The sequence below is a fragment of the Kickxella alabastrina genome (assembly GCF_025024165.1).
Source record: "Kickxella alabastrina strain RSA 675 chromosome Unknown BX661scaffold_35, whole genome shotgun sequence".
Classification (NCBI taxonomy): domain Eukaryota; kingdom Fungi; phylum Kickxellomycota; class Kickxellomycetes; order Kickxellales; family Kickxellaceae; genus Kickxella; species Kickxella alabastrina.
In genome coordinates, this window is record NW_026251506.1 from 28666 (window position 1) to 51015 (window position 22350).

The 22350-nt window shown below is 51.0% G+C and overlaps 9 protein-coding genes across 9 annotated transcripts; 5 read left to right on the top strand and 4 right to left on the bottom strand.

The window, feature by feature from the left end:
• The first annotated feature begins 144 nt into the window (after positions 1-144).
• Positions 145-1912, top strand: BX661DRAFT_189004 (DHBP synthase RibB-like alpha/beta domain-containing protein). Its single transcript, XM_051537519.1, has one exon. The coding sequence runs from the start codon at positions 297-299 to the stop codon at positions 1731-1733; it is 1437 nt and encodes a 478-aa protein (XP_051388747.1). The 5' UTR covers positions 145-296; the 3' UTR covers positions 1734-1912.
• Positions 1913-3059: 1147 nt separating this feature from the next.
• On the top strand, positions 3060-5801 carry BX661DRAFT_189005 (uncharacterized protein). The gene has a single exon (XM_051537520.1). It carries the CDS (start codon positions 3274-3276, stop codon positions 5692-5694), a length of 2421 nt encoding a protein of 806 aa, XP_051388748.1. The 5' UTR covers positions 3060-3273; the 3' UTR covers positions 5695-5801.
• A 339-nt stretch (positions 5802-6140) lies between these two features.
• On the top strand, positions 6141-7889 carry BX661DRAFT_189007 (major facilitator superfamily domain-containing protein). Its single transcript, XM_051537521.1, is given in 2 exon segments — positions 6141-7833; positions 7846-7889. The coding sequence occupies 1 exon segment, from the start codon at positions 6354-6356 to the stop codon at positions 7758-7760; it is 1407 nt and encodes a 468-aa protein (XP_051388749.1). The 5' UTR covers positions 6141-6353; the 3' UTR covers positions 7761-7833; positions 7846-7889.
• Positions 7890-7947: 58 nt separating this feature from the next.
• Positions 7948-12288, bottom strand: BX661DRAFT_146646 (P-loop containing nucleoside triphosphate hydrolase protein; the record flags this gene model as incomplete). Its single annotated transcript, XM_051533184.1, has 3 exons — positions 7948-8343; positions 8389-9729; positions 9865-12288. The coding sequence occupies 3 exons, from the start codon at positions 12286-12288 to the stop codon at positions 7948-7950; spliced, it is 4161 nt and encodes a 1386-aa protein (XP_051388750.1).
• Positions 12289-12618: 330 nt separating this feature from the next.
• BX661DRAFT_70077 (uncharacterized protein) lies at positions 12619-15280 on the top strand. The gene has a single exon (XM_051539432.1). The coding sequence runs from the start codon at positions 12765-12767 to the stop codon at positions 15087-15089; it is 2325 nt and encodes a 774-aa protein (XP_051388751.1). The 5' UTR covers positions 12619-12764; the 3' UTR covers positions 15090-15280.
• An 846-nt stretch (positions 15281-16126) lies between these two features.
• On the top strand, positions 16127-17337 carry BX661DRAFT_189018 (cytosolic Fe-S cluster assembly factor nubp1-A). The gene has a single exon (XM_051537522.1). It carries the CDS (start codon positions 16262-16264, stop codon positions 17255-17257), a length of 996 nt encoding a protein of 331 aa, XP_051388752.1. The 5' UTR covers positions 16127-16261; the 3' UTR covers positions 17258-17337.
• BX661DRAFT_189019 (mitochondrial import protein Pam17-domain-containing protein) lies at positions 17209-18057 on the bottom strand. Its single transcript, XM_051537523.1, has one exon. It carries the CDS (start codon positions 17927-17929, stop codon positions 17306-17308), a length of 624 nt encoding a protein of 207 aa, XP_051388753.1. The 5' UTR covers positions 17930-18057; the 3' UTR covers positions 17209-17305.
• Positions 18058-18231: 174 nt separating this feature from the next.
• Positions 18232-18999, bottom strand: BX661DRAFT_146618 (uncharacterized protein; the record flags this gene model as incomplete). The annotated part of the gene is made up of 1 exon (XM_051533182.1): positions 18232-18999. The coding sequence occupies one exon, from the start codon at positions 18997-18999 to the stop codon at positions 18232-18234; it is 768 nt and encodes a 255-aa protein (XP_051388754.1).
• Positions 19000-20809: 1810 nt separating this feature from the next.
• On the bottom strand, positions 20810-21743 carry BX661DRAFT_226916 (uncharacterized protein; the record flags this gene model as incomplete). The annotated part of the gene is made up of 2 exons (XM_051538981.1): positions 20810-21061; positions 21482-21743. Coding segments are annotated over 2 exons (409 nt in total), but the record flags the coding sequence as incomplete, so codon positions are not given.
• Between the last annotated feature and the right edge of the window lie 607 nt (positions 21744-22350).

The following is a 22350-nucleotide window of genomic DNA, read 5'->3' on the forward strand; positions in this document are numbered from 1 at the left end:
TTTTTGCGAGCATCGTCGGGCTGCCAAAGCCTGATGAGAGCGGTGGATTCTGCGTCGCAAAACTGATCGGCTGATCCGGTGATTTGTTGATCGACAATGTATGCTGAATGCTATGTGAGATTTGCCGTGCGACATAAAAAAACAGCTTCCCCATGGGCTGGTGGGCTAGTTGGTCATCACTGCGCGTCCGCCGATCTTCTCGCCGTTTCTTGCTTCCCCTCACCTCATCGTTTTATTTTTTTCTCGCTTGTTTGATTTTTCAAAAAGAGTTTTCTCCTCTTCTTTAGCTTCTTTACATGGTTTTAGCCAAAACTCGGTTTAATCGACTATTATTTCTATCCCAGCGCAGCCCTTTCACAACGACATCGACAATGACAATTGCAACAGCGACAGCTCACTTTGCCACACGCATCCTTCCGGCCCATGACGTGGAGCTGACGTTCAGCAGCACGCTGGACGACGGCGCATTTTTGGCGACAGGCAGCGACACGCAGTGGATCGCCGAGTGTTGCAAGGAGCTGCGGCGCAATCGGTGCGTCGGGCTACCGACTGAGACGGTCTATGGGCTGGCAGCCAACGCGCTCGACGCTGAGGCCGTTTCGGCCATCTACGCGGCTAAAGCCCGGCCGTCAGACAACCCTCTGATTGTGCACGTGTCGTCGATGCGCATGCTTCGTGCGCTTTACTACCTTCCGCCAGCGAGCTCCGGCACCACACCGCCATTCCTCGGCACTGCTAATGCCGGACCGGAGGGCGCAGGCGCGGGCTTGGCCGAGCCGGTTGCAGTGGCCAGCGCGATGGCCGACGCCGAGACGCGCGATCGCGAGCAGGGCGGCGACGGGGTGTGGCCAGAGATTCCGCGCGCCTACCACGCCGTCATCCGGCGCTTCTGGCCGGGGCCGCTGACACTGGTGCTGCCGCGCCCCGCCTGCGTGCCGCTGGCTGTGCTAGGCGGCCACGGCGACACTGTTGCCTTTCGCTTCCCGGCTCACCCCGTGGCGCGCGCGGCCATCTCGGCCTGCGGGCTGCCGCTGGCAGCGCCCAGCGCCAATGCGTCGGGTCGCCCGTCACCAACCGCCGCTGCGCACGTCATGCACGACCTCAATGGCCGGCTGCCGCTCATTGTTGACGCCGGCGCGTGTGATGTCGGGGTCGAGAGCACCGTGCTGGACGCGTACTCGGCCACGGCACACGTCGACGGCGAGCTCGCGCCCTGCATACTGCGCCCTGGAGGAGTCACATACGAGGACCTGCGCGCGCTAGGCGGCGTGTGGCAGCGGCTGCGCGTCTACCGTCGCGACTTTACGTCGGCCGCGCTGGAGCTGGCGCCGACGACGCCCGGCATGAAGTACCGCCACTACGCACCCACCGCACCTGTCCACGTCTTTGTGCCCGGCCCGCAGTCGGAGGCCATCAGTGCGCGCATGCAGGCACAGATCGACACGCTGGCACTGAAGGGCGTGCGCAAGGTCGGAGTTGTTGCTGTCGCTGTTGCTGCTGCTGGCGATGACGTGCCGGCGCCTGCGTTTGTTGCGCCTGCTGGGTGCGAGCTGACAGTGCACTGCGTCGGCGGGGCGCGTGAACTGGCCCACAGTATCTTTGCGCTGCTGCGCGAGCTGGACGAGATCGAACACGTGGAGGCGATTCTTGTGCAGGGCGTTGTTGACGCCAACGAGGGCCTCGCTGTGATGAATCGCCTGACAAAGGCTGCGTCCCATCACGTGCTGTGCTAGCCTTGCCTTTTTATTTGAAATTTTTTTCTGTCGCTTGGCTCCAAGTGTGCGAGGAATAAAAAACTTGACTCGAGCAAATGGTTGATAAGGAATGCAAATTAATGCAGTATTTACTGTATTTTCTTTTAAATAAAAGTATCGATGTTTGTTCAAATATGTTTTTTAGGGGAGACGGTTGGTTTGATACTCCGGGTGTGCGTTAATGTTTGTGTGTGAGAGGCATTACTTTCAGAGACATTATATCAGCTCAAAACTGTTTGTTGAATTTGACTAATATTGATTTTTAATTAACGCAACTCGTCAAAAAAAAAGCTCGGCATCTAATTTATTTTATTTTTTAATTGTGCAATTTATGCATATACATACATACATCATTGTGCATCGAGCCGAGGCATGGCAAGGGTCAGGGCAGGCCCTTAAATTTGATTTCTCACCTTGCCTCCCCCAACACTGCAGATGATGGAGCTGCATGGTGCAAAGCAACTATATGCCGCTCATTTGCGCCATTTCAAGTATTGAATAAAAAAATTAGCATGTGAGCATGTATACGGTTGCATGTGGTTGAGAGAAAAAGAATAACGGGAGTGTGTGCGTGTGTGAGATATGAAGCTTTTTTGGATGGCTGCTAATCTCTTGCTTTTGTATACTGTTGATTTTTTATAATGAGAATGACAGAGGCCCCTTGCAGCATTTTGGTCATCCTCTTTTTCCAGCTCAAATAAATAAAAAAAATTGCGCATGTGGATGGAGCTGGATAGTGTGGCTGCGTATTTGATGACATTGCCTGGGATTTGCCTTACTGGGATAGGCAAACAATTTTTTTTTCCATTTTGCAAGCTTGTTTTGAGTAAATTGAAATTGAAAAAACCTTATATTACTTTTTAAGCTCAATAACTAAGGGAAATGGCAAAAACACTGTTTACATTTATTTTTCATCGTGTATTTGCAAAACTCGGCAAGTACAAGAATAGATATTTCCCAACTAAAACTAACCAAAAAAATCAACGACTCGCATACAAAGGCTTTCTCAGTTTTCTTTATGTTTGTTTTTTGTTTATGTTTACATACTTTGTACCATATTTAAGAATAAAAATTGAAGAGAAATAAAAAAATTGGGATGTGCATATGTCATTCATCATTTTTTTTTTTGCCGGAGCCGCATTTCATTTAATCACTCATCCAATTTCAAGTTTAATAAAAAAATTATGTTTCTCGGGAAAAATAAAATAAGAAAGCTAGGAACTAAACAATGGTATTTTGAAAAATAAATTGAAACATGTCTCCGGGCTACATTTATTTTCCGCTCTTTTTTTCTTTCCCAACAACCCCCATCTATTTTTTTCTCTGCATATGTGTATATAAGTACACTTGCATATCCCCAAATTGTCTCTTTAATTCTTTTTTTTGTTTTGCCAAATTTTTTTGCCAAAAACTTTTTTCTTTGTTTATTATCTTTTTTATTAATATTATTAGTAGCACTATTTTACCTTCTTTTTTTGCAAACATTAACTTTATTTTTTTTGCTCGTATATACTTGGAAATGCCACCGTTTAACTTATTCCAGATGCAGCAGGGACATCCACTCCAGCGGTTCATGCTCTCCACCCCAATGGAACTGGTCCAAATGCAGCGTGACATAATCTCAGCTACACAGCCGCTGCAACTGCAGACAAGCTCAAATTCCAAACACCCAACAAATACCCAAATCCAACCACCATCGGTATGGCCCTCGTATCCTATGAACACTAGCCCAGTTGCGCAGCCTCTGCTTGCACAGCTCCCCAACACAGTTGATGCTGCTCCAGCCTCAATTTCTGACACTTCTGGCACTTCTGGCAGCTTCTCTGGCACCTCTGGAACTACTGGTGCATCTGCTTCAATGTCTGCGTGGCCGCAGTTTCCTCAGAGTGCACAGCTCTCCTTGAACTTTCTCACACAATATGCGCAGCTCCCACAGGTCACGGCTTCGATTTATAGCAGCCAGTCTATGACGTCGCCCAGCTGCCCGGATTTTCAGCTGCTTGGAATGTTTTCCCCTATGGATGCCACACTGTCGCTCTCTCCGCAGTTACCATTTGCTGAAACAGCAGATATCAACACCATCGCAGCAACACACCACCACCACCAGCACCACCAGCACCAGCAGGAGCAGCAGAGCTCTCTGGTTACTGTGCCAGAGGATATGTCTGCATTGACTAATAGCCTGCTTGGTCACATTACAAACCACGGCATGCAGGGCGTCTCTTGGGAAACCGTCTGCCGCAGCCTGCCGCAGAACAGCGCCGAGTTGAATCGCAATGCCAATACACCAGACCACCTAACAGGTACACACTCTGCCAATTCCCAGGGCACCATGCCAGCAACACCGGGTTCAATCACAGCCGGCAGCGCAATGACCACATTGTCCACAATCACTAAAAATGTGGGGAAACGCGCTGGCGGCAGGCGGTCATTCAAGACTGACGAGCCAGCAGGCCTCGCCCACATGACGTACTTTAATGTCGACCAGTTTTACGAGGCGCAGCGGCTCATCAGACGACATGGTGAAAACTGGCTGCTGATTGGACAAATAATGGGCATACGCGGCGGCGACTTGGCAGAGAACTGGCGCGGATACTCGGTACATTCGAGGATTACACGCGAGTGGACTGCGAGCGAGACTGAAATCCTGGCCTTGTGCCGACAACTGGGCATCCCCTGCCGCATGGCGTCGCGGATTATTGGCTCAAAACTGCCTCTACAATGCCGCCGCAAAACTCTGAAAAAACCAGAGATTTCCTCGGTGGAGGAGCAGGAGAAGAGCGCAGACCAGGTGGATCTGCAAGAGAAGGGGCCAGACTCGGTCAGCCATGTGGCGTGGACCACTGGCCATACTAACGTGCTGCACAAGACGCAGCTTAATATACCTGAAATCGATAACATTCGAATTTCCGAATGTGTCGAAATGCAATGTCTCTCGGGTGGCCCGGTCAACTGGGCTGTGGTGAGCCAGCAAACCGGACTCCCAGTGAAAAAGTGTCTTGAGAACAGCCACTGTGACTCAGGCAAGCAGCCGTGGATCTACTCTCCCGAGACGTTCCGCTGGGACATGGCCGAGACACTGCGCACCTTAATTAATGAGTTTTATCCAGCTCCTGAGCCCATTAATTTTGCAGCGGTGTCGAACTTTCTTTGGGTCTCAATGCCCGATTGTATCACGATGTACGGTTTGCTCTGTGGCCGGTTTGATTGGAATGCTTCGGCCCTGCAGGAACTGGCTAGATTGTCGGCTCTGGGATGGTCGGATATGCAGATTGCGCGTCAGTTCTCGCCTACTATGACTGAAAATCGGGTGGCTCAGGCGCGACTGATGTGGCGCGCCCAGCAGGCACATTCTTCTTTATCCTCTTCATCTTCATTGTCTTTGTCTATGTCCCTGTCTTTGTTTGCCAACGGCGCGCTCAATACCCAACAGCAGAATCAGAATCAGGATCAACAGCAGCAGCAGCTAACAATGCTTCCTGCAGAGCTGGACGCCCCAGCCATATCCTCGGCGCAAAACCTCGTCAACACGTACGTTGAGGACAGGTCTATGGAGATCACGCAGCTGCTCGACAGTGTTCGCTCCGCCCTATCCGCTTACAACCAAGTGACAGCCGACAAATGCGCGCTTATCCTTATCTGTGCACACCCACTGGGCGCCAGCAAGATGTCTCGTCGCGCCCACCGCAAGCCCAAACTAACAGCACCTCAGCTATCAACAGAATTGAGCAATATTGGCAGTAATGTTGTGGTTGTTGATCCTGCGTTTTATTCGGCAAAGTGGACAGATGAGGAGACGGAACTGCTGGTTAGGTATGCGGTGACTCATGGCGCGGATAGGAATTGGAGGCATTTTGCTGATATTGTTGCTACAAAGACACCTACTCAGTGCGCTAATAAATATCGCTCACTGCGTAGGTACAAGAAAATCGCAATCTAAGTGTTTTATGTTTATAAGTGTTTTTTCCCCCTATTATAGTTTTTATCTTTCTCGATGTATATTTTCTTTTTTATTACGAATAGATTAGCATTTGTTGCTATAAATTATTTATAAGTGTAAAATTAATTGAAAAATTTTGAATACCTTTAAAATGTCTAGAAAATCATTTGTGAGGATCTTTGTTTAGTAAGGTGATTCAGCGCTTTTCCATTTGAGTTATTTATTTATTGCAATCGATCGGCACTTTTAGATAATTGATAGCTAGTTGGTTATAGTAAATGGATTTTATCTGGAGTTTAAAAAATACGTTGGATATTTTTTCTATTTATAGTTAGGTGCCGTATCCGAGGCAGTTTTTTTTTTTTTTTTTTTTACTGCCTTGATTTGGATATTAAAAATGGTCTATTTATTGGCTTCAATTGATGTAGCATTTATTCAATGCGTTGGCTAGAATAAAATTAAAATAAACAAGAATTCGTTTCTTTTTGTAATTCCATTGTGATTCGGGAATATAATAGGTCGAATACGGGGGCTCTTCGTCTAATCCATTTTGTTTCTTTCACTTTTCCTCCCACTTCAATTTTTCTTTTCCCTTTATAATTGGCATTCGTTTATCTGTTTTAATATTACAACCATTTATTTCTTATAAAAAAATTACAATGGGCTTTTTTGACAAGTTCAGAGGTGTCCGGTACTACAGCCCAATGACGCAAATTGTTCTGGTTGGGTTTGTGTGTTTCCTGTGTCCGGGCATGTTCAACGCGCTCAACGGCATGGGCGGCGGCGGACAGATGGACCGCACAACAGGCAACAACGCCAACACAGCGCTCTACTGCACGTTTATTGTTTTTGGGATTCTTGGCGGCTCAATCGTCAATCTCTGCGGCGTGCGCTGGACCATCGCTGCATCAGGCTTAACCTACGCGCTGTACTCCGGGTCGTACATCTACCTGAACCACACGGGGAACGGTGCCTTCACAATTGCGGCTGGCGCGATTCTGGGTATAGGCGCTGGGATTTTGTGGGCGGCGCAGGGCATGATCATGGTGTCGTATCCGCGAGAGGAGGAGAAGGGCAGGTACATTGCCATTTTCTGGATAATATTTAATCTAGGCGGCATGCTGGGCGGAATTCTTCCATTTGCGATCAACTACCATAGCGCTAAGGACTCGTTGTCAGACGGCGTGTACATTGCATTTGTCGTGCTCGAATGCCTCGGCGCCCTGTTAGGCCTGGCACTGGCTCCACCATCCAAGGTTGTGCGCGACGACGGAGCATCCGTCGTGCTGGTCAAGTACACGAGTGCGGGCAAAGAGGCTGCTGAGATTGCCAAGCTTTTTCTCAACCCGTTGATGCTCGCATTGCTGCCCATGTGCTTTACGTCGAATTTCTTTTACTCGTACCAGTTCGGCCCTGTCAACGCGTCCATTTTCAATATCCGCACGCGTGGGTTCAACAATATCTTTTACTGGGGCGCGCAAATGGTCGGTGCCTACGCGCTATCGTTTCTCTTGGACAATCCGCGGATGACACGCAAGAAGCGCGGGCTGATTGCGTTTGGCATCGTCGCGGTGTTCTTCAATGTCATTTGGGGCGCGACTCTCAAGATGCAGCTCAAGTACACCCACGGGCCCTTGTCCAACGGCGAGCCAACAGACTACCCTGGCGGCCTGATTGACTTTTTGGACCACAAGCGTGCGGCGGGCCCAATCATCCTGTATATGCTTTATGGCGTTGGCGATGCGCTGTACCAGAATTTTGCCTACTGGATCATTGGGTCGCTGACGAACGACAGCCAGAAACTGTCGCGCTATGCTGGGTTCTACAAGGGCATCCAGTCGTTGGGAGCGACGGTCGCTTGGCAATTGGATGCCAAGAACGTGTCGTACTTGAACCAGCTTATTGGAAACTGGGTGCTGCTAGCCATCTCTCTACCGCCAATGTTCTACGTGGTGTATACGCTGAAGGACCGCTCGGAGCACCAGCAAGACTTTGGAAATGAGGAGGAAGAGGAGGACTTTGGGGCAGTGGATATGAGGGGTATGAAGCAGCAGGGGTTGGAGTAGGATCAAACAATAACAGTAACAATGACAACAACAGTAACAATAACAACAACGGTAACAGTAACAGTAATGGTAACAATAACAATAACATCAATAATAATGAGCCTTTTTTAATCTTGAAGTTTCTAATGAGAAAAGTCTATAAATGTATTCTATGTTGTGTTATGTTATGTCTAATCAAAACTTGATCCTATTTGCCGTCGGTGCGAATCAGCTCAAGCACTGCCTCGACAACCGGGTGCGCAGCAATACGCAGGGAGGGGTCGTCCAGCTTGCGTCTCAGCAGCTCATCCAACAGGCTTCTCAGCTGATTAACCAACACCGCCACCCTCGGCCAGGCCCTCACAGCCAAACCACCCGTGGGCCCAACACAGACAACCTTATTTTCGGGATCAACGACCAGCTGCGGGCCAAACAACAGCAAAGCGTACATCCCAGGCACCGTAACATCCCGCATGTAGGTTTTCTGCGCACCCGATTGCGTCAGTGCAAAAAACGTGACAAACGGGACGGCGTATCTGTTTTCCGAGAACATCGTCGACTGGGGGTGGATAAATACACGGCGGTCCGCGCGCATATCATGGCCCTGCCACCGCTGCGCACACTTGGGGCTGGGTCCCAGGGGATCAACTGCGTAAAATGCCATTTCGCGCGCCTCGCGGTCGATCCCAACAGCACCGCCGACAACCTCGTAGTACTTTTGCTTGGGCACGCGCACACGCGCGATGCTCGGCGACAAACCAGCAAACACCACTGCGCGCAGAACCATGGGATCGGCACCGCCACGGGTGATTTTCAGCGGGTCCGGCGGCCCCGGCGGCCCCGACAGCTCCGACAGCTCCGACGGCTCCGACGGCTCCGACGGCTCCGACGGCTCCGACGGCTCCGAAAGGCCTGTGAAGGCCAGTGCCTCGCGCAGCGACCGCACGTTGTTCCTGACATCACGCATCACCGCGCGAGACACAAAGTCCAGCTGCCCGCGCTGCCCAGCCACGTACTCATACGCACACAGGTCGGCGATCCAGTCGCCGTGGCCATCCACAGCAAACCGCATGCGCTCCCGCTGAGCCTCATCGCGCTTCTCGAACGGCGCAGCAAACAGCGGCTTGTCGTGGGCCATCAGTGCAGCCAAGACCAGCGCGCGGTCCAAGCACCCAAAGACCGCCGCATACACGAGCATCTTGGCCAGGCGCAGGTCCACCGGGATCTCGGCCATCAGCCGGCCAAGCGCGCCCAGGGGGCCGGCCACCTTGTCGCAAGCACCCAGGGCAACCAGCAAAAGCTCCGCGTTGTGCGCCGCCGCCGGCTCGGGCGGCGTCAGCAGGCGCTGCATGAAGTGCAGCGAGTCGCTGTGGCCCAGCGCCTTCGCCTGCAGGCTGACCTGCTCCAGGGGCGTCCTCAGGATCTCCGGCTCGGCATGCTCGCGCATGGCCGCGAGCGTCTGCCGCGTGTACACGCGGTAGCAGGTGCCGCGCTGCATGCGGCCGGCGCGGCCCCTGCGCTGCGTGGCCGCGGCCTGCGAGCAGAACCGCGTGGCCAGGCGCGCAATGCCCGAGTGCGCATCGCGGCACGCCTCGCGCACGCGGCCCGAGTCGACGACAAAGCCGATGTCCTCGATCGTAATGCTGGTCTCGGCCACGTTCGTCGCCACGACGACCTTGCGGCTGCCCCTGGGCGGCCGGTCGAACACCCGGCGCTGCTCGGCGGCCGACAGCCCGGCGTGCAGCGCCAGCACGTGCAGCCCCGCAGGCAGCGCGCCAATGCACTGGCGGATCTCGGCCGCGCCCGGCACAAACACCAGCACGGACTGGTCGACGGGCGCCGTGGCGTGGATGTGGCGCACGATGGCGGCCACCAGCGCAAAGTCGATGCAGCCCTCGCCGCTGCCGGCGGCCGCGCCCGGCAGCAGCCCGTGGCGGTCGTCCCAGAGCGCAACGCACGCGGCATGCACGTCGCCGAGCCCGGCTGCCTGCTGCAGCGCGCCGACGCGGCGCAGCCACTCGGCCGCGTCGGCGGCGGCGGCGGCGTCGGCGGCGGCGGCGGCGGCGCGCACTCGCACGGCCGCCAGCCGCGCGCGCGCCTTGCCCAGGTGCGCCGCGCCGAACACGTCGGCCAGCGCGCCCTCGCGCGCAAAGTCCTCGACGAACACGTCGTCCACCGGGAACGTGCGGCCGGGGATGCTGAGCACCGGCGCCGGCGCCGGCGCGCGGCCGCCAAAGTACGCGGCGAACACGTCGCTCTGCGCCGTGGCGCTCATCAGCACGACGCGCAGCTGCGGCCGGCGGCCTGCGCACTCGCGCAGCAGCGCCAGCAGCAGGTCCGAGTCGACCGACCGCTCGTGCACTTCGTCGCACACCACGTGCGTGACCGCCTCGAGCAGCGGGTCGCTGCTGAGCATGCGCAGCAGCACGCCGGTGGTGCAGAACAGCAGCCGCGTGTCGGCGCCCTGCTTCGCGTCGCCCTTGACGGCGTAGCCGACGGTGCCCCGGCCCAGCGTCTCGGCGCGCTCGTCGGCGACGCGCGTGGCGACGCCGATGGCCGAGATGCGCCGCGGCTGCGTGCAGACGATGCGCACCGGCCGCCCGTGGCGCAGCGCGTCGTCCAGCAGGAACTGCGGCACCTGCGTGGTTTTGCCGCAGCCCGTGGCGCCCGCGATCACCGTGCAGCCGCTCTGCGCCACGGCCGCGACGATCTCGGCCTGCCGCGCGTGCGCCGGCAGCAGGCGCCGCGCCGCCTGCATCTTCTGGTACGTGGCGTCCGTCTGCAGCCGCGCAAACTGGGCGGCCAGCTGCGCGGTGGCGTTGGACGCCGGGCGGGTGCGGCGGCCAGGCCTCGGCGCGGCCGCTGCGCCCGGCGCACCCGGCTCGCGGCCGCCGGTCGGCTCGCGTGCACCGGCGCTGGCCACGCCGCTCCGCAGCTCGACCAGGGGCGGCGGCGCGGCCACCCACTGCGCCAGCCCGTCCTCGGCGGCGCACACGGCGTCGAAGACCAGCGGCAGCCCGTCGGCACGCACGCACGCGGCGATCTTGCGCGCCACATGCAGCTTGAGAAACGCCGGCAGCGCGCCGCTGACCGCCATGAACGGCGCCTGCGCCCCGGGGTAGTCCAGCCCAGGCGGCACCCATACCTCGAGCCGCAGGCCGCCGGCCGCGTCCATGCCGCGCGGCCGCAGCTGCACGCTCAGCGCATAGGCGCCCCTGCTGACGACCCGCGAGCCCTCGCCGTGGAATATCGCCTGCAGCGACTCGACCTCCTCGGCGAACAGCAGCTCGGGGCCGGGGTCGCCATGCCGCGCCCCCGAGCCGCCAAGCAGCCGTGCCTCCGAGCCGCCAAGCAGCCGCGCGACCAGAAGCTGCGCCGCCACGGCCTCCACCGCGTCCTCGCGCGCGTCGCCCAGCCGCTCTGCCGCCCGCCCAACGGCGTCTCTGACCAGCGCCGTGGCAAAGCCGCACTGCGCCAGCGTGCGCTCCGCCGCAGCCCGCACGCGGCCACCGCGCACCACCGACGGCGCCTCCACGCGGCTGATGAACTGGCGCGGCAGGTCGTCTTCGGGCACGTGCACGCACAGCCAATCAACCGCGCGCTCCTTGGACCGGGCATACAGCAGGGCCTCCTCGGCGTGGGCCGGGCGGAACCCCAGGCGGACGAGGCCCTCCACAGTGCACGTGCCGGCGTCCTGGTCCGCCACGCCCCAGTGCCGCGTCCACTCGCGCACAACTGCCTCGACGCGCAGCCGGTGGTGCTCGGCCATCCTTGCCTCGGCCATCTCCTCCCAGCGCGCGCGCAGGCCTGGCGCCAGCAATTCCTCGCGGTGCCCGTCCTCCTCTGCGCGCCTGAGCCTCTCTGCCCGCTTTGCCCTGGCCTGGTCGCCCTCCGCCTGCGCCTTCTCGCGCTCGGCCTGCGCCAGAAACGGATCCGCCGCGTATTTCCACCGGCCGTCCTCGCGCCGCTCCTGCAGCAGCGCCCAGTATGCGCGGTGCTCCGGCGGCAGGCTCAGATACATGCTGGTGTCTGAGCGCATGCGATACAGGGCGTACGTGGCTGCCATGTGCCGGGCCTCCACGGGTGTCGGCTGCTTCTCCACGAGGCTGGCGGGTGCGCGGAGGTGGACTGCCAAGGGCGTGGATTTGTTCTTGGGGTCGATTTTGCCTAGGTGGATCGAGCACGTGTAGCCGCCTGTGTTGGTGCCGCCCGAGACATTGTAGGACGCTCGGTGCCAGGTTGGCTGCTTCTGCACGTATTCGTTTAGCAAGGTTGCTGGCGTTTTGCCTGTCCAGCCGCTGAAAAGAACGGGCTTGGCGGCTAGTGCTGTTCCTGTGGTTGGGATCGCTGTGTCTTTGCTTGATTGTTTGGTGGATTTAGTGTCTTTGCTTGCTTTAGTGTCTTTGCCTGCTTTCTTGTCTTTGGTGGGCTCTGCTGCTGCCTTTTGTTTGCCTCCACCACCATTAGCACTACTGGCATTGCTGCCCTTTTGTTTGCTGCTGTTGCTGTTGTTGTTTTTGTTGTTATTGCTGCCGCTGCTCCCTGCCATTTATAAGAAATTAAGGATTGAAATAAGTTACGAGGTCTGCGAAAAACAACAAAAAGTAAGCGAGTTTTGTACCAGGGGGGTGGGAAGGGGAGGGGCTGATAATTGCGGATAGCATTAAGCATATAATTTACCAATCCTATGGGTTTACATAATGTGATGAGTTGTGTAATTAATCAACATGTAATTGATTACAAAATAAGCGGCTACTCTTTATTTTTCTTCAAACTCCCGATTGAAATTACCTTATTTTTATTTACACACACACATTGTTAGAAAATATTATGTTTTTTTCATTGTCGCTTTATTTCTTTTTCTTTTCTTTTTCTTTTTCTTTTTTTCACACACGTGCTTAAACGCTTCTTTTTCTTTTTCTGTATATAAATAATTAAAATAGTACAAGTTCTTGACCATTCCCTTTTTTCTCTCCTTTATCTCAATCCCTATTTTTGCTTATTTTTAATTACAGTCTTCAAATAATGCCTTGTTTCAGCCAACCTCCATCTGTAGTTCTCCATCTCATACTACGCAAGATCATAGACCCGGACAATTTCGACATTGATGCATGGACCGCAACCCTCCCGCTCCTGGGCGTCTGTCGTAAATGGAGAAAGACAGCAGCACCTCTAGTCTACAGAAACGCCATTCTGGACGGAACCAACGAGCACGGCACCGGCTTCACCAAGCTCATTCAATCCATTACCGATACCGCAAATACAGAGCCCAAGCTAATCTTCACGAACATCGGCCTGATCAGGGCCACCGGGAACACCCACATGGTCAAAACCCTGCATGTCACTTTGGATTATCCGCAGTACTGCCAGTCGCTAGTCACCAAATCGCCGTCGATATTCTCGTTTGATGATTGCAACTGGACCAACGTCCAAAGCATCGCCATTGTGGGTACCATCGAGGTCGGCAGCAACGAGGATGAAGAGGAGGAAGTGCAGTCGGACTATTGCCACGAGGCACGCACTTTAGCTGAGCAGTTTGCCAAACACATGCCCAATGTTTCCGAACTGCATTTGCCTATAAACGACGAAACCAATGGCATTCAACCTATTACCCAAATGCTGCCCCGGCTCTACGCTTCTAAGCTTAAATACCTGGAATGCTGCGAGCCGCTTGCACTCGTGGAATCAACCGAGTTTGCCCAGCTAACCGATTTAGAAGTTGATTTGGGCTCGACTGAGTTTGTTCCACGCGTATATGTGGATATGTTGGAGCACCTGGTTTTAACAAACGTCAACGAGAGTTTTGCCTGGAAAAAACTAACAATTGGCGAGCAATCTTCCAGCATTGTTTTCCCAAACCTGCTCAACTTTACCCTGTCCATTGATGAGGCTGCCGATATAAAATCAATGAACAGTCAAGGTAAAGTGCACTTCCCAGCAGTCATACAACTGGACATTACAGCCCCCACTTTTGCTCACTTGGAACACATCCTGAGCTTTAAACAATGCCATTGGCCAAACGTCACCACGCTCGATATAGACGTGGAAGAACTAAAATTTAGCACCTCTGACGATTCATTCAACGTAACTGAAAAGCGCGTCAAATCTCTGGCATCCAACATTAAACGAAACATGCCCAAAGTGACCCAACTAACCCTCAACGAATGCGCAGCCGATAGAACTGCATTCTACAACATGTTATTTAATATGTACGTGGATCAGCTAGATTACGTGGATTTGGCGTACCCGGTGACATTCACCGCTGCTCGGTTTGCGCCGCAGCTTACTCACCTGATACTGCATCATTCGCGCTCTTACACTTTGCGCAGTTTGCCTGGACTATTCGCCAAAACTTTGGAGAAATTCCAGCTTGTTGACGCAGACGCGTGCTTTTCCTGGGACTTATTTGGAGATAATAATTCAACATCACTGGGGGCGCTGAATTTTGAACAGCTAAGAGAGATAGACGTTAATTTTGGCTGGCTCGAACACGACGAAATAGCGGATTACCAAATGTGTGTGGAAAGCATTCAGGGACAAGGCCAAACCCCTGTATTGGCCATCAACTGTCCAAAACTTCACACCGTAAAGGTAACTAACGCAACAATCAACAGACTTCAAAGACTAATGCCTTACGGATACTGTCAATGGTCCACGGTCAAAACCCTGCATGTCGCCACACGCAATTGTGACTTTTATTATGCTGAAGCATACAGCAGCGATGAAAATTACTTCAAGGCGACTAAATTATTTGCAGAATATTTTGTCTCTGGCATGCCCAGCATCAGTAACTTGGTTGCCTGTGTGGAAAGTGATTGCGATATATATGCAGAATATTTCTGCAAATATATTGCTAGCGCATATGCGCATCAGGCTGAATCGTATGAGTGTAATATTTTGCCTAATGTGATGTTGGATGCAGATATATTCTTGTCGAATATTAGATGTTTGATTGTTGATGTTGGCGCCCGGGGAGTGATCACGTTGCCTAGGGTGAATCCGGAAAAAATCGAAAAGATATGTATTTATGGAAACCTTGATGATTTCAATTGGCAAATGTTTGTAGACAAAACCAACATAAACAATGATAATACTAAAGTAAAGGATATTGTTTTTGAAAATCTCAAACATTTTGAAGTAGAACAGGCAGGCGAATACCTGGAAAATCCAAATGATAAACTGATCAAAAGCAACAACCAGCCATTTAATTTACACATGCCTTGCTTGCGCAATCTGATCGTTAGGAATATATACAATAACAGCAGTTTATTAAATGCAACCATTAGTTTCACCCACCTGGGTAATGTGGAAATCAAAGGGTTCACACAGGGCGCTAAAGCTGCTGAGTGATTCCACCATAAGCAAAAATAAAAATAAAAAATCAGCACGTGCAATGTTGAAATCCGCACAAAACCCCCCAATGATATTATAGATGACGTATTATACCAAGTAACAAATGATTTTTACACAGGCCCGATTAAAATAAAACAGTCCGGGCTCTACATAGATATAAACGGGGACACCACCCTAGACCCCCATAAAATCGCGTGGACCAACCTTCACAACTTGGGAGCAGGCTCACCCATAGACTACACTGCACTCTTGGATCTTATTGTAAAAACACCTGGGTTGAGCCAACTAGTCCTTACTGATATTATCTACAACGGCAATAGTAAATTCAACTTTTGCCAGGTTAGTCCTATTTCGCATACGATTACGGAAATAAGCGTGATGGGTATGGTTGTGGTAGACGATAATAAGGAGGCACAGATTGAGTGCTTGGAATATTTATTGCTGGCAATTCTGTCGTTAAAGAACGTTACTTGTCTGCCGGATGAATTCAAGTATAAAGACTTTATCAAATCATATAGTCAAATGTATCCTCATGTGGTGAATATAAAATTCTTCTAGAACTATGTAGGTTTTTAATTTTTAATTATATATACAGTATTCACAGTCACACGATTTATATATGATACTCAAAAAAAATCATAAAACAAGGTCCGGCACTTCACAGAAAATTAAAAGTTTGGTTGCTTAAGGATTAAGCCGAGACCGCCGTCGAGTCTAACTTTAATTTCGGGTGTTGAAACCGCGACATTACATCGGCAAAGCCTGATCCCAAAGGCTGGCCCAGCATCCAAAAGCGCAACAAGACTAGATACTTTTTATTTTATTTTTAAAAACACTTTTTCTCACATCATGGCAGCTATTACTTGCCTGACAGCCCAACCACTACTTGTGTTATCTGGGGGCTACAAAATGAATGGATAGAGGGACTTTGTCAAAAACTCACCCAATAACAATTTTGTATGATTGTTTTCTGGATTTGTAAGCCAAAAAATTATGCCTCTTTTTTTTTTTTTTTTTTTTTTTTTTTTTTTATTGGACAAAATGCAGCGCATTGACCCAATTTGCAAATAGGCAAAACACCACGCCCCTTTTCTCTTTCCTCTTTCCTCTTTCCACAATTCTTTCTATTAATTTATATTTCTAAATTCAAACACTTACAAATACAAAAAATGTCCACTTCCAAAACAACAGAAACTCAAAACACAGGCCCAGCGAGCAACGTGCCAGAAAACGCAAATGAGCATTGCCCAGGACCCGAGAGCACCGGCGCAGGCCGCGCAGCCGGCTGCGAGGGCTGCCCGAACCAAGAGATCTGTTCAACACAAGCATCCGGGCCTGACCCGGACCTCTCAATCATATCCGAGCGGCTGCGCAACATCCGGCACAAGATCCTGATTCTCTCGGGCAAAGGCGGCGTCGGCAAAAGCACATTCACCACCCAACTGGCCTTTGCTCTGTCCAGCGACGAAACCGTCGACGTTGGCGTCGTTGATATTGATATTTGCGGGCCGTCAGTGCCCAAGATAATGGGGTGCGAGCGCGAGGAGATCCACCGGTCATCCAATGGGTGGTCCCCGGTGTACGTGCAGGACAACCTGGCGGTCATGTCCATTGGCTTTATGCTGCCGGATGAGGAGTCAGCGGTGATTTGGCGCGGGCCAAAGAAAAACGGCATGATTAAGCAGTTTCTCAAGGACGTCGATTGGAGCACAGGCGACGGCGGTGCCCTCGACTACCTGCTCTTCGACACCCCCCCGGGCACCTCTGACGAGCATCTGTCGGTTGTACAGATGCTGCGCGACAGCGGAATCACGGGAGCCGTTATTGTCACTACGCCGCAGGAGGTTGCCCTGCAGGATGTGCGCAAGGAGATTGACTTTTGCCGCAAGGCCAAGGTGCCCATCATTGGCGTTGTCGAGAATATGAGCGGCTTTGTGTGTCCCTCGTGCCACGGCGAATCGCAAATCTTCTATCCGACCACTGGCGGCGCCAAGGCGCTCTGTGAGGAGCTGCGCCTGCCCCTACTTGGCACCATTCCGCTGGACCCGCGCATCGGCCGTGCCTGCGACCAAGGCACGCCATTCCTCGATGCCCACGCAGACTCACCCGCCGCCCACGCTCTAATCGGCATCATCTCCAAAATCAAATCACTGGTGAACAACTAAGAAAGAAAAAGAAAAAAAAGAAAGCACAAATATATATTTTTTAATCTACTACTTTCTCTTGGCCGAGCCCAGCTTGAACGTGCCCTTGCGCTCATGTTCGCGCTGCTTCCTTAGCCACTGACGGTATCCGCTGAGCGAGTTGATTTTCTCGCCGTAAAAGTCCGGCAGTGGGTTGCTTGCAGAGCTAAAGTTGGGGTCCGACCGGTTCGCCCTCACGTGCTTAAAGAACTCCGCCTCCTTCGCATCAATCGCCCTAGCCATCTCCCCGTTTCCAATCCGATACCACACGCGGCCAACCGACGGGCCGACGACAAACCCCAGCACGCCGCAGAAAATCGTCGCGCCACTGAACACGATCAACGGATCAAGTCCCATGAATGTCTGCTGTGGGTTAATCGGCAAACTGGCAAATACCGCGGCTCCAGCACCTAGTCCCAGCATCGCACACGGCAGTGCAGCCAGCCGCTCCCAAAGGCGTCTCTGACGGCGCATTTTGAAAAACCCATCCCAATCTAGATTCAGCTTAACCTCATTGCTGCTGGCAGTTTTGCGGAATGCTGTGGTCGTGTGGAACGAGCTTAGGCGGTAGGCTGGGAGTGGGCGCGAGAGAAGTGTCTTGGACACGCGTGCGAGAGACTGCGACGCCGAGGTTGTGAATGTACCAATGATCATTGACTGTTTATATTGAAATTGAAATAAATGCGTTTAATGTATTTCCTTCTCGGTTTGGGAAAAAAAATAAAAGATAATAAAAAATAAGAATGGAAATTCTGAAGTAGGGGGGGAGGGCTCACTCAATCCACTGTACTACAGAGTAAAAAACATTGTTTTTCAATTACACCAACCAGCCCCTGCTCCTGCCCGCCCAACTCCCCCCCCCACTCTATTTTGCTTGATCGTTGAAGCACCTGATTAACCAAAAAGATTTAATTGAGAGCTTACACAAGCCAAAAAAAATGAAAAGAATAAAGAGCCTATCTCTGCCTCTGCTGCTGCTGCTGTTGCTGCTGGGCAACTGGGTTCAAAATGTTGGTTCCCATGGCAACCAAGTAGTCTCTGACCTTGATGTACGAGTCCGTGACAACAGCCGGCACTTTGGTGCTGGCGCCTGGCGGCGTCAACACCGAATCCAGCGTCGACCGCACACGACGGAATGCCGCCCTCGTCGGAGCACTCAGCGCATACCGCATGCGCAAAAACTGGAAGTAAAACAGCGGCGCCAGCAGCGGCGTCTGGAACGTTACAGCGCCCAAAACAAGCCAAGCCCCGATCACCGCCACCTCCCAAACTCCAACCTCCCGCAGCGCCGGCGTGTAATACTTGGAGCTCCAATCGTTCATGATCTTGCTCGCACGCGCTGCTGCCGACAATCTCACGCTCTGATCCGCCGCCGGCGTGCGCGACCGCTGCAGCTCCGCCGTCACATCGGGGAAGAGTGCTGGAATCAGCGTTGACCGCAGGTAAGTCAGCACGTGGAACAGCGAAAAGACAACAAACGGCAACAGGGTGACAACCATCGACGGTTGCGTAAGCCAGTAAAAGGCCAGCATCAGATACTCGACATTCTCATCCACCATCAGCCGGTGCAGGAACTCGAGGTTGATCTGCGGTGGCCCGTAGGTTTTGTAAATTACAATTACGTAGCTCATTATCGCTCCCATGTACGCCTTGCTGTAGTACCACTGCGCTGACTGCCATCCGAAAGGCCGCTTCACGTAGTATATTGCCCCGAAAACCAGCATAACGACGTGTCCAACCCACCAGTAAAACTGGGCTGTCTACAAGTAATAAAAAAAGTAAAAGAAGTTGCTTTCTTACTGTGATTTTAGTTTCTTTCCGGTTTGAATTTCTTGCAAAATGTCTGCTGATTCAATTAATTTTTTTAAACTCCCCTCCCCCGAGATGAGCTAACTCAGCTATGCTTCTTACCTTTGCAAGTCCCATGAGGCGCTCGGATGTTGGTTGCGGACGTCCTGCGCCGCGCTGAGTTCCTGGCGGTGCCATGTCAAGTAATTGAAATAGTAAATAAGTAAAATTGAATGAATGAAATAAAAATTACTTTGACGCCGTGATACAATGTTTGGGTTTTTGATACAACCTCCGGACAAAGCAAAAAAGAGCAATAAAAAATAAACTAACAAGCCAAAGTACAAATTCAAGCTAGCTGATTCAATGAGATTTGGAGAAAATAATATATTGAAAGAGAAAGAGAGAAAGAGAGAAAAAGGGGAGAGACGTAATTCGCAAAACCGCGTAAAAACAGCTTTGAATTATTAGTTATTCTGGAATGTACGAAAAAAAGAGCAAACGTAAAAGAGCTGTTGTAATGTCAGCCAATCACAACAGTGGCTTAATAATACCCTGAATATGACCATTATTTTTGCTGCCCGTCCGTCCGCCCACAACGCTTCATTTCCAAATCCCCAATCCTCAATCGTCTGCGTGTGTCTGCGTGCATGCAGTGCAGTATCTTTTCTCTCAGGCGAATGCACTGTCACGTGAATATAACCGCATTAGTCACAGTGATCCTGATCATTAAAAAATGTGGAATTTAATCCTGATACGTAACAGATTAAAATCAAGAATAATCAAACAACCAAATGGCTCTATTCTGCACGCAAGCGCATTGTGTATAGCAGACCTTGAAAAGAAAAAAGAAGGGGCACAATTTTCTATTGTATTGCCCTTATACTTTTTCATTTGTGAAAACAATAAAAGTGCGGGAAATGGCTGCACTTTCATTGAAAATACAAAAAAAAGTGATCCTTCCTGACATTGATGACACTAATGTTGCCTCCCACCCTATCCCTATGATGCTTTGTGTAGAATTGTTTCGTTATTGAAATGATCCAGAAACTACATTCTGGCAGATTCATAAGACATTATGTATTAGTTGTACCACTGACTCCATTTATTACGCACAGGCAAGAACAAATACGGTTATGCAAAAAAAACAATCAAACAATAAAGCGCAGTTGCCCACTCATACAAAAGCATCAATTGCTTGTGTATTCAAGTGACGATCCCCTTTTTTGAAAATACAATCCAATAAAATCATATATAAAACTTTAAAACACGAAATAGGGAGGAAGAGAGAAAGGGTCAATAGTGGCAATGTTCAACAATTGCTTCTTTGTCTCACAATACAGATTTACAAAAAAATGCTTGGAGGTTGTCATCTAATGCGTTGTTTCAATTGGCTTGTCAGATGGGTAGACAAAACTGCACAATGATTTTGATTAGGAAAAGGCGGGCCAATGAATGTTGGTAGGTGGATGACACAATTAATTGTACCCACCTCGATAATTTAACAGAATAGTGTGATATTTCTGCTATAATGCGCTTGAACATTAAACTCACAAGTGATTGAAGCAAAGTAAAAATATTTAATACGAATTTTTTATTAATTACACAATGCATGTTTTAATGTTCATTCCTAATAAAAACTTTGTATGTGAAGCAAAATCCACATACATTAATCAGCAAAAATTGCAGTATATAAGGACAGCTAAATCTCGGGTTTGTCGTAAATATCTTATTATCACTACAAACCGCACACGCAAACAAAAACACCCAGCTTTTTTTCTATCTTTCTCCACGCTAATACTTTTAATACACCCTACCCACTCATCTACCTTTTAGCTTTTTAATCAATACTCAACAATGAAGCTTTTTATCCCCGTTCTCGCTCTTTTGGCCCTTGCCGCTGCTTCCCCTGCTCCTACTGCTTCTCCCATCCCGACTAATGGTCCTCAGCCTACCGATGTCACTGACTATCACGTCGCTAGCGCTATTGACAACCAGCGCCGCCAGATCGTCAATGCCGGTGACTATCCCATTACCAACACCGTTGTCAGAAAGAACCGCCGCCAGATCGTCAATGTTGCTGACCACCCCATTACCAACACCGTTGTCAGAAAGAACCGCCGCCAGATCGTCAATGTTGCTGACCACCCCATTACCAACACCGTTGTCAGAAAGAACCGCCGCCAGATCGTCAATGCCGGTGACTATCCCATTACCAACAACGTTGTCAGAAAGCACCGCCGCCAGATCGTCAATGTTGCTGACCACCCCATTACCAACACCGTTGTCAGAAAGAACCGCCGCCAGATCGTCAATGTTGCTGACCACCCCATTACCAACACCGTTGTCAGAAAGAACCGCCGCCAGATCGTCAATGTTGCTGACCACCCCATTACCAACATCGTTGTCAGAAAGAACCGCCGCCAGATCGTCAATGCCGGTGACTATCCCATTACCAACAACGTTGTCAGAAAGCACCGCCGCCAGATCGTCAATGTTGCTGACCACCCCATTACCAACACCGTTGTCAGAAAGAACCGCCGCCAGATCGTCAATGTTGCTGACCACCCCATTACCAACACCGTTGTCAGAAAGAACCGCCGCCAGATCGTCAATGCCGGTGACTATCCCATTACCAACAACGTTGTCAGAAAGCACCGCCGCCAGATCGTCAATGTTGCTGACCACCCCATTACCAATACCATTCCTACTGACCACTAAGCTGCAGTATAATATTTGCACTGTTTTTGATATGCTTTTTAGTTTTTAATTAATTCTTTAGATTAAAATATGACCTGAATATATTGATTTGAATATATAGAAATAGTTAATATTTAAGAATAAACACATACACTTGATTCTATTACTGCGGATACCACGCAACTGGAGATGTAGTTGGGTTTGCATAGCCTTAGTATACAGCATCCTTATAAGCGGGGTTGCCAGTAATTATATGCTAGTGCGAGTGGTCAAATTAAATTTATTGAGCAAAATATCAAACAAGCAAAATACAAAAAAAGATAATAAACTAGACGAAATGTCTACTATGCTATTTTATTTATCATGGTCTCTATTGAAAATCTGGCCATATGGCCCATATCACTCATGCGCTTTTGGGCATGTTTGTTTTTTGTCTTGTTGAAGCCGTATCCGAGATAAGCTGACATAATTTCCTTGCTTTTATTCTGCGCCTAGTTGGTCTATCGTGAACTGGATTGTATATATGTCCTTGGTGCCAAGTTGAATCATTAGGTTTGTCTATCTGCTAACTGCTGATAGCATAAAGT